Genomic DNA, 11,521 nt, shown 5'->3' with positions numbered 1-11,521 from the left:
TGGCCTGTTCTTAAGGTGGTTACATCGTATACACTGCACTGAAACACATTTGTAACTGCCTAAGTAGAAATAGGATATTTATTATTGGTTCACTCACCTTCATTTTACATTGTTATCCCACATAGTGTGACAGATTTTTTGTATGAATTATGAAGTAGAAATATAGCAAACTTGAGTTTAATTCACATTTTCAGTGAAATTAAGAAGAAATCATATTATATATTCTCTTTTATGTATTTGGATGTTTGAAAAGAACAATGACTGGCTTTACCTACACAATGCTTACACATATAGCTTCCTATATATCAGAATGAACAGCATCAGTGGGAATCTAGATTGATATGATTTAGAATTGACGCAAGCTGCCTCTTGCTTTGTTTACGTTCCCTGTTTTTGTAGGTTCATTCTTATATGTATGTATGAGATACTCATTTAGAGAAATCCTGAATATGGTGAATTACTTTGTACTTGTAAGAAATAAAAATTGCTCTTACAAAAAAATGTACAGAATCACATATTACTAATCACAACAGCCAGAGAGCTTTATATGAGACATTTTGATAGATAAATATGTCTATAATGCGATTGCATAAAAAAAAAAAATAATAACATTATTGTATTTTTTCTATTTATATTTAGCTTCTCCAAAAATGCTGGTTAAATATTTTCAGAATGGTAAACATGAAGTTACTGTAGTTTGCATTCTGCTTGAATTTTATCCAGAAGATGTGAGAGTAGAGTTGACTATGACTTGTGGAGAAGTTCTGAAGCTGTTGAACAACTTTACCCTTGTAAGAAATGCAGACGGATCTTTTGATGCTACCCACAAGTTCTGGGTGAATATTACCAGCTGTTCCAATAATTCATTAATCACTTGTGAGGCTAATCATGTAACTGGCGTGGTCAAAAATTCAACTAATCTCATCCCAAAAATCTGGCAACATTACCCTACACTCACAAGTACAGGTAATGTATCCCAAGTAATATATGTAACAACTCTTTTTTATATCATATTTGGATTGGTCTAATCTGAAGTGGATGAGCATACAATTAGAATTTTTATTTACTTTTCAAAAAGTTTTTTACTAGCTGGCTTGTTAAACTCATAACACTGGTGAATTCAAACATTTAAATATTCTCTTTAGTTCTTCACAACCTCACTTTACGCCTACAAGTGATGGTAAAGCATTACAGGAATCCCATATTTTTTAACATTTTATAACTTTCCTTCTCTAGTTTAAAAATGTACAAATGAGTTATTTGATTAAACTGCCATCGGATACAACCTCATTCATTTGAATCCATGTGAGTGTTTCAATACAACAATCTCAGTGATGTACCAAGGAATTGTAGTATACCATCTATCTACCTAAAGTGGTATTAAACACAAAACTAAAACCTGCCAGGTGCATTAAGTGCTCCTGATCTTTGATAGCTACTTGTCTTATTCCAGCATCCTGGTTTTGGCTGTGATACATTCTCACTGTCTGTTTGTCCACCTGCAAAGTGTTTTGCTGTGGCCGGTTTCTGGATGGAGACCAGGCCTGACTTAAGCCACCCAAGCCTGCAGTCTTATGCTTCTGATAGCATGTGTAATACATGCTCAAGCTCCCTGTCTGTCTGTCCTGCTCTGCTGTTTGGATTTCCCTGTTTATGACCTTGGATTGGATATCGACTATTCTCTGAACTCTGGCTGCCTTTTGACTGGATTGGACCCTGACTACTCTGGACCTTGCCTGCTTTATACCTGGACTGTCATTGAACCACCCTGCCTATCTTCAAACCACAAATACCTGTTTGCTTTTCTCAGTTTGCACCTGCCCCAGAGAGGTTGCCAGACACTAAAGCATTGTGTATAAGTCCTGGGGGCAACCGAGTACCAGTAGGCCTCCTTCCCTTATGGAAAAAAAAAAAAAGAAAGCAAAGGAAGAGGCGACTCTGGGTGTAGAGATAACACACTTTAATTAAAAAAACGCATTTATTTCAGGCAACTCACATTTTGGATGTGGTCTATGAGCATTCAGTCACTTTAAAAGCTGAGCATGGATGTGGTCATCTAGTAGTCCATCAAGCTGAGGCACTGTAGCCGCTAGTGGCCAGGAAGTGGCACAGACGCGGAGAGAGATGACATCATGAGGTGGGTGCGACCGGTTTCGTGAGCGTACAGGCTGAGGTTGTTTGACAGCCGCGCTCCTTCATCAAGAGCATCCTTGATGAAGGAGCGCGGCTGTCAAACAACCTCAGCCTGTACGCTCACGAAACCGGTCGCACCCACCTCATGATGTCATCTCTCTCCGCGTCTGTGCCACTTCCTGGCCACTAGCGGCTACAGTGCCTCAGCTTGATGGACTACTAGATGACCACATCCATGCTCAGCTTTTAAAGTGACTGAATGCTCATAGACCACATCCAAAATGTGAGTTGCCTGAAATAAATGCGTTTTTTTAATTAAAGTGTGTTATCTCTACACCCAGAGGCGCCTCTTCCTTTGCTTTTTTTCACAGACTTTGGAACATGGTTTCTGTCCTTCACTGATGGCAGCCCTGGATATGGAGCTCCTGGTTTTAAATGCTTTCCTTTGTTCTACTGGACAGTAGCTTTTATATTTATAACCATACGGATCTTTTCATAATATGGACTCTCATTCATTTAATTGGATCTTTGGTTTCAATTGGTGAGAGACTGGTGGACATTGGGAAAAACTTTGACCCTGTTTTTGCGCATTTACTTGTGTATTGTACTCCTTCCCTTATGGGAAAGGGGGCTGCTATAGGTGAAGAATACAGAAGCCAGCTAAAGTGTCAGACTACCTGTGTTAGGGTTACGCGTGACAAAAACAAAAATGTGATGTATTGCAGCTTACCAATTATTCGATGTGGTGGCACTATTAGTTTTAATTTTTATGCTTTTTTACCTCTATTTTCCCCTGGTGATCAGGCCTGGAACACACTTCCTGTACTAGAATGCCCCCACTCTGAATGAAGGAGCACCGGTGGCCGATTCTGACAGCAGCATTGTTATTCTGGAGGAGGGGAGTGTTAAAGCAGATTTAGCTGCATTAACATATTAAAGCCAAACTCCAGTTAATACTTTATTTTCTGTTACAGCTACAATTCTTGCATTTGGGATACAGATTTTACATAAATAAATAAACACTGATCATTTTAAGCCCTGCTTTAAGCAGCCTCAGTGTTAAATGGTCTGGCTCATCCCTATAACTGTAAAAGACTTACTGGCTGGACCACAAGAGGAAATAGAAGAAAGAAAGCCTAAAAAATGAAACTGTCACAGCCATCACATCTAAGGATTGGTAAGCTGCAATATAATAAATGTTCGCGTTTCGGTTTATTACTGCTTTAAATAGCAAAAATGGGTCTAGTCATATATGCTTGTACTGTATATCATAATGTTTTAATGAAGTTGATTATTTGATTTCAGTTGTACAGATATTTTACAACCATTTTCTCTCCTTAAGATTTAGGTTTGCATTTATTTAATTTAAATGGATATTAAAACTAAACTTCAGACAACTCTTTTTTACTTTTGGATGGAGATGGGTGCAGGAGGAAGTGCCAAGAAAGCTCCCTATCAGGCTTGGTTCACACTGCTGTGACTTCAAAGTCACGCAACTTCAAAGCTGTAATCCCAGCGTGACTTCGGCACGACTGGCATATGACTTCTTTAACATACATCAATGCAACTCATGCTGAAGTCCCACCAAAGAAGTGCAGGAACCTTTTTTCTAAGTCGGAGCGACTCAAGTCCAGTGGTTCCATCGCACTTAATGGGTCGCGATTTGTCATGCCACTTGTGCTCTCAAAGTGTGAGCGCATGTTGCACCAGTATGAGCTAGGCCTCAGGGATTGGTCCTGTTGGAAAATGTTCCCGTTCTGGCTCTCGTGCCCGCCGATCATGGGTGGCTGCTGTGGCTCTTAAAGGAGCCATGTTCGGGTGCGTTGTTTCGCAGGAACGAACCACTTTGCCAACGCCAATGTGCGTCAGCTGTTCGGCAAGTGGTTAAGTTGCTGCCTCTTTTTGGAAATATCTTTTCTGTATATATATATATATATATATATATATATATATATGTATATATGTAGCACTGACCCCCGAAGGAGCTGCTGGTTTTATTGGGCTTACCGTTACCTCCTTGTTTGCTTCTCCGTCTAGGGATTCCCGTGGTAGATGGCCCAAAGAATGTGGAAACTGACCCTGAATCTTCTTTTGGGTTATTTATTTGTAACAGAAACAGACTCTTTCAATACTTTCTTGTTTTTAGTGTGACATGCCATTTACAGGTATATAACAGCTTCATTGTTAAAACAAGGGTTGTAAGGACACATAAGGACAATTAAAATATACAGTGAAACTATTAGTTTGTAAAAAAAATTACAGTAGTCCGGATCCTATATTTGTAACACACAAAGCCAAAATTAAAAGAGAGCGAGATAGAGAAAAAAAATCAAAAAGCCAAGTGGATGTAGGGAAGCAATCCTAATGTGGGTGGGATGAGGAAATGTGGAGGTATAATAAGTAGAAGAAATAACTCAAAGTAAAGATTGAGGAGAAAAAAAAGAAAAGACTTGGAATGCATAAGAACAGAGGGGAAGGTAAGCTGAGATGATTATTTTGAAATCGGAAGCAAATACACAACTCAAATAGGTATACTCTCCTATTTTTTATTGTAATACTGTTTGTAATATAAAAAATATACCATTTAGATAAGAACAACTATAAGGCCGCGTACACACGCGGGTACTGTTCGCCCAACTTTGTCCGTCAAACAGTTTCGGCAAACAGTCCGCTCAAAATTAGCATGGACGGACATGGCCACACACGACGTACGAACAGTTTGCTGAAACCGTGCGCGATGACGTGAACGGCACGTACGACGGGACGAAAAATACGACGTCCTATACACTGCATTATAACTTTCGGCGTGTAAATCCTTTCTGAGCATGCGCGGAACTTAGTTTGACGAACAAGCCTACACACGAGGGGACTGTTCGCTGAAACCAAGTTTCAGCGGACAGTTTTACGGAAATTCCGAAAAACTTTGTTCGTCAGACTGTCCGCTGAAACTGTCTGCTGAAAGCCCACACACGAGCGGACTGTCCGCTGAAACACTGTTCAGCGGACAAAGTTGGGCGAACAGTCCGCCCGTGTGTACGCGGCCTAAGGGTTACAGTTTTCAACTTTTCAAGCAGGAACATAGCCAACATATCTGATGATAACTTGATTAAAGATGAGAGATTTCATCTCAGTGGATTTTTAAAACAACATCCAACAAGACTAGTTTTTCATAAAGGTCTCTGTTCTATTATTAGATACTACCAGCTTTTTCGCCAGCATAATTGCATTCATGACAATTTCAAGTTCTCTGTTTATTTCTACAGGTATCTCCCAAACCACTATACTGATAATAAAATCCTCATTGATGATTCTTCTTTTCATCGTTTTTGTGGCAGCTATTACAGTTAGTAAGTATTGACACTTTTGTTTCCAATTGACCTTTTTTTGACTGTGCTTACAGTTAGAGGGTATAAAACTCAAGAAGAAACATGGCCAAAGCTCTTTTGGTCATACTTCTCCTGTGGGTCACAGGGGTGCACTTAGTTCTGCCCTCCTGTGACCCAGATTCATCTGATAGCTAAATGTTTTCCCTTATCATTTCTTCTTCTTCGCTGTTATTACCATTACTTGCAATTATCGACTGTCAAAATGACAGCCGGGAATTGCTATGTATAATATTTAAAAAGCAACTTTCAAAATACAGATGCTCCTGTGTAAAATATAGTCTGCAAGTGTTCTTGAATACTACAGAGTAATAATATATTTATACATTGTATTTACTATTTTATTGATAAGTAGAAAAGGTGTGAACTTTGGTCTTTATATGAACATAGGTAAATAAATCTTAAAAAAAAGTAAAACAAATTGTATTCCTTTTCACCCTAAAGCTCAGGGCACACAATGAGATTATCGGATGAATGATTGTAAGTTTTTATTTTTGCATGCTAATCTCAGATCGAATCTGAAGAGTTTACTCTAAGTCACGAAAATTCTCGTACGACAGAATAAAAATTAGAAAGTGATGTCATGTGTTGTAATACATTTGTATTAAAAATTGCATTTTCAAATCACAGCTGTACTGATTAACTAGTTGCCGCCCATCAAATGACGGCGGGGCAGTGCAGTTCTCATATGACGGTGTCCCAGAATGGCCGCTCTTGTGCGCCTGCGGGGGCATGCAGCGCGGCGATCACAGTCGCGCCATGTTGCTAGGACAGGGCATGACCCCGATCTCTGTTAACATGTGATAGGCCGTGTCCAATCACAGCCGATCACATGTAAACATGGAGATGCCGGTAATCAACGTCAAAACAGCGACAGTGACGGTGGGGCGGTGCGGCTCTTGTTCTGGGACACCGTCATATAACGGCGTCCCAGAACGACCACTCTTGTCCTAGCACCATGTTGCTAGGACATGGCACCACCCCGATCTCTGTTAACATGTGATCGGCTGTGTCCACGCAGGGGGACATCTAGGCATGTAATCAGGGCACTGATCAATAGTGCCCTGATTACAATATAGATCCAGCAATGTCATCAATCAGTGCCCACCATTTCCCACCAGTGCCAGCAATCAGTGCCCACCAGTGCCAGCAATCAGTGCCCACCACTGCCCACAAGTGCCACCAACCAGTGCCCATTAGCGATGCCAGTCATTGCTGGCTATCAGTGCTGCCTATCAGTGCTGCCCATCAATGCCCATCACTGCTGTCGATCAGTGCCCATCAGTATCACCCATCAGTGTCACATATCAGTGCCCATCAGTACCGCCTATCCGTGCCACCTATCAGTGCCCACCAGTGCCACCTATCAGTGCCCACCAGTGCCACCTATTAGTGCCCATCAGTGCCACTTAACAGTGCCCATCAGTGCTGCCTATCAGTGCCCATCAGTGCCACATATCAGTGCCACCTATCAGTGCCCATCAGTATCACCCATCAGTGTCACATATCAGTGCCCATCAGTACCGCCTATCCGTGCCACCTATCAGTGCCCACCAGTGCCACCTATCAGTGCCCACCAGTGCCACCTATTAGTGCCCATCAGTGCCACTTAACAGTGCCCATCAGTGCTGCCTATCAGTGCCCATCAGTGCCACATATCAGTGCCACCTATCAGTGCCCATAAGTGAGGCATATTAGTGCCTCCTCATCAGTGCCACCTAGTCAGTGCCAATAAGTGCCACCTCATCAATGCCCACCAGTTCAGCCTATCAGTGCCCATCAGTGCAGCTTCATCAGCGCACATCAGTGAAGGAGAAAAATTACTTAGTTGCAAAATTTACTGACAGAAACTTAGTAAAAAAAAAAAAAAAAACAGCAGTGATTAAATAACCACCAAAAGAAAGCTCTATTTGTGTGAAGAAAATAATAAAAAATTTGTTTGGGTACAGTGTAGCATGACACTGTGAATTGTCATTCAAAGTGCGACAACACTGAAAGCTAAAAAATGACCTGGGCAGGAAGGGGGTGTAAGTGCCCTGTAACCAAGTGGTTAAACGAAAACAAAATTTCATGCATGTCCGATCAAATAATATCGGATGAACTGTCCTGATTGGCTCTCGAAAGATCTGTACTAACGATTTGATTATCGTACAATTGCTTCGAAAGCGGTATTTTTTGCATGATTTTCTGATCGTGTGTGCATAGTGAATGCCTTTCTCCACTTTTTCCCTTAAATTTTGTTTAAAATTTTTTTTTTAATATATATATATTTACGTTTTGTTATTTGTTTAGAGTTGCATAAAAATATTGCCAAAAGAAAGCCAAGGTTGTCCCCATTTAATGCAACCAGTACACCAAAGACTACTAGCTGCATTAACTTACATTTTAGGTTTTGAGTTTAGATACACTTCAATGGCTACTGCACAGTAATAGAGAGAGGATAGTCAGCAGCACTGCACAAAATAACTTGGGGTTTTCTGCAACCTAGAACATTTAAATTGCTAACTAAATAAGCAATAAAACCAAACTAATTAGAACAACTGCAAAAAATTGTATTCCCAAGTATAAAAACTATTTTTTTATTTAGTATGGGAATGTTACATGTAGTAGGGCAGTAGTATATATTTTTTATTTATTATGACAATGCTACAAGCTTTTTCACAGTAGAGCTGCACGATTAATCATTAAGAATCAAAATTGCGATTCTTTTCCCTTCCCGATCTTCAAAACAGCATGTCACGATTTTTTCTAACAAGTGCAGAGAGTTCTCTCAGCTGAAAGCAAAAAATCCAGGCAACCTGACAAGTTTTATCACAACATCCTGAATAATGTAAACAAAGTAAATTTTCTTCTTAGATCAAAAGAATTAACTTCTGTGTGTAGGTGAGCGAAGTTTATCCACTTAAACACTTATTAAAGTCAAGCTGAACTTGAAAATGATCTCTAAACATTTTTTTCTGGCACTTGCTGCTTACAAGTTAAAATCAATATTTATTGATAGAAAATTACTCAGAACATTATACATATATATTTTTTAGCAGAGACCCCAGAGAATAAAATGGTGGTTGTTGCAATATTTTGTGCCCCACTGTATTTGCGCAGCGGTCTTTCAAATGCATTTACATGTGACACGTCACTGATCTCTGCTCCCGATCACAGGGAGCAGAGATCAGTGACACTGTCACTAGGCAGAATGGGGAAATGCTTGTTTACATCAAGTACACGGGACCCATGATCTGACTCACGGAGGTCCCGGAGGTGCACACGCGATGGCATGGCAGCAAATTTAAAGGGATGTACAGGTATTACATTTGCCCAGCCATGTCGACGTACATCGGGAACCGGTTAAAGACAACAAAATCTACTTTTGTTTCTCCTTCCACTAAGGTTAGATCCAGGACTGTGAATAAAATATTCTTATAGCTTTGGAAGAGGTGTTTTTTAGTATGCCATGCTTCAGACGTCTCGCCTCACAGCCCTGCCTTCACCATTCGTCCTTCCGTACCTGGCCTCCATCTGTTGTTTAATATATCTGGTACTTTGGAGCTGCTCCTTCTCCAATCTCTTCTCAGGTTCACTTTTTAAGCCCAGGTTCGCACTAAGCTGCAGGAATGAAGCCGTGTGAGTTCAGCTGAACTTTTACGATTTCACTCCCGCATATCAGTCACGATTTTGGACGCGATTTCAGAGATATCTGTGCAGGTTTCTGTACAGATGTCAATGTAAATCGCAGCCCGAAATCGCAAAAAGTAGTACAGAAACGACTTTTTGAAATGCAACGTCGCACCGATAAGGATGGTCCCATTGCCGGCAACTGCCGCTGATTTGACATTTCAAATCATACCAATGGGAACCAGGGCAGTCTAGGTTATGTATTTTCTTTACTGTTTTCATTGTTTCACTTGTGGTTTATTCATTTTTATTAATTTATCAGGATTACATATGATATTGTTGCTTGATAAATTTGTTAATTTTATTACACAATAATTAGGTAAAGCCAGTTGTTCATTTTTCTCTACAGCTCATATTTGGATTGTACGATAAATTATAGACATTCCAGGCATCAAGTCTATGGAAGATACTGTTCCGAAAACTGGTTTCTAATGTTTACAATAATAAACCTTGTGCATTTGTATTTCCAGAAATATTTATACTAGCTTTATTTGTTTTATTTGCTTATGCTTATGTGTATTTCAAATTACTGTTCATTGTTCTAATTGTTTTTCACTTCATGTTGGTGATTTCAAAACATTATTAATCAGAGAAAAAATGTGTATACAGGCTTATACAGTTAAGCACTGCAGAGGTCAATGTCTTATGGAAAGTGCAGTAATCCATATCAAATAATTAGATTCCGGTTAAAGTAGACCTGAACTCTAAAGTTGAGTAGAGTGATCCATTAGGCAGACATTGAAGAGAAGAGGAGATGTGCTGTACTCCAGCAGACAAGAACTCCAGCAGGAATGAGCTTTCCTGCTTGTGTTTTTAAAAGCGTGATTTAGACGTGTTTCTGTGTGTCACGCAAAGTGCAGCCTATTCCCTCCAATGGGCTGCTCTATACGCATTTGTCGTCCAAAAGAAGCTCCTGCCCATGATTCCAAATCGCCTAATGAAAACGGGGGCCTTATATAATAATAATAATTTAAGACTAAGGCTGGGTCACACTATTAAGAATTGGATGCGGCTTTCCCTGCATCCAATTCACATGACAGGAAATTGTGACCTGCCCACTATGGAGCTTGTTCACACATCTGCGGGGCGTCTTTGGGTCAATTTCAGGGCTTAATTCAGGAAAAAATGTGTCCCTGAAATGGAGAACAGGGATGCACCAGACCACTGCTGCGAGCCACATCCGTCTGAAGTGTGAACCAAGCTTAAATGTTTACAGTAGATTCTTACAAAATGCCCAGTTGTAACTGTTTTTTTTTAAGTAAACCTAAAAAGTGAGTGAAATATGAGGGCTGCAATTACTGGCCTTCCAATAAAAATGCTAGTTTCTTGGAACACTTGACCTTGTTTCTGTTCATCCTTTTCTGCACTTCACAATTTTACCCAGTTACTTTTCCTTATATTGTCTCTATTTTGCCCTTAGTTACATAGGTGGTCATTTCTCATATTATTTTTTAAGGAAATAACAAAGCTATTGGTAATATTCACATGCATATGGTTTATTTGCAGCATATTTGAAGAGGCAGTTCACACAAATTCAAAGTCGCCCCACACAGCACGACCTCAGTGCGGCTTGTAAACGACTTCTGTAATAGAAGTCAATGCAAGACGCTCTGAAGTCACCCAAAAGTAGTGCAGGAACCTTTTTCTAAGTCAGAGCGACTTGAGTTGCTCCTATTAGAACGGTTCCATTGCAGTTTATGGAGCATGACTTGTTGCCCCTGTGTGAACCAGGGCTCAGGGTTTTTTTCCTTGATTGCTATATATTGCTGTATTTGGTAATGCCTATCTATGTAGTTTCTGTTTGCACATCAGTATATATGTTTGCACTGTACCATATTGTTATATGTGTCTGATACTATAAGGGGGGGGGGGGGGGGTATGTTTTCCTAATCAGGGGAACCTATTATCCAACTATTTGCTATAAGAAGTTTATAGTTATAATGAATGTGTTTTATAAAATATTTAAAAATGATCAGGTTTGCATTAAATGTGTTGTATTAAACATGATATTTTGACCACTCCAGTAGTTGTTGTGGACTTCATTGCTGGGTATTTTCATTCTGCTTTTTTTTCTTTATATATGATCCAGTAAAGGCAGTCCCCAAGTTACAAACATCCAACTTAGGCTGCTTTCACACTGGGGCGGGAGCGGCGTCGGCGGTAAAGCGCCGCTATTTTTAGCGGCGCTTTACCGTCGTTTTAGCGGCGGTCTGCGGGCACTAGCCGGCGGTATTGCCGCGGTATCCCATTGATTTCAATGGGTAGGAGTGGTTTAGGAGCGGTGAATACACCGCTCCTTCACCGCTCCAAAGATGCGGCTAGCAGGACTTTTT

General features: G+C 40.2%; 1 protein-coding gene across 1 annotated transcript; it reads left to right on the top strand.

Moving 5' to 3' along the window:
- The first annotated feature begins 644 nt into the window (after positions 1-644).
- Positions 645-11,034, top strand: LOC143960908 (uncharacterized). The gene is made up of 3 exons (XM_077469924.1): positions 645-966; positions 5,397-5,480; positions 9,538-11,034. Exons 1-3 carry the CDS (start codon positions 651-653, stop codon positions 9,558-9,560), a joined length of 423 nt encoding a protein of 140 aa, XP_077326050.1. The 5' UTR covers positions 645-650; the 3' UTR covers positions 9,561-11,034.
- Positions 11,035-11,521: the final 487 nt, after the last annotated feature.

The sequence above is a fragment of the Lithobates pipiens genome, unplaced genomic scaffold (assembly GCF_037356315.1).
Source record: "Lithobates pipiens isolate NorthernLeopardFrog02 unplaced genomic scaffold, aLitPip1_a1.2 Scaffold_8, whole genome shotgun sequence".
In the NCBI taxonomy this organism is placed as follows: domain Eukaryota; kingdom Metazoa; phylum Chordata; class Amphibia; order Anura; family Ranidae; genus Lithobates; species Lithobates pipiens.
This window is presented reverse-complemented; position numbering and strand designations above follow the sequence as displayed.

Excerpts from the sequence above, each read along its gene's own strand:
- LOC143960908 (XM_077469924.1), top strand. The coding sequence starts at position 651 with ATGCTGGTTAAATATTTTCAGAATGGTAAACATGAAGTTACTGTAGTT. Across the intron at positions 967-5,396 it reads CCCTACACTCACAAGTACAG|GTATCTCCCAAACCACTATA; the intron begins GTAATGTATCCC and ends TTATTTCTACAG. Across the intron at positions 5,481-9,537 it reads TGTGGCAGCTATTACAGTTA|CTCATATTTGGATTGTACGA; the intron begins GTAAGTATTGAC and ends TTTTCTCTACAG.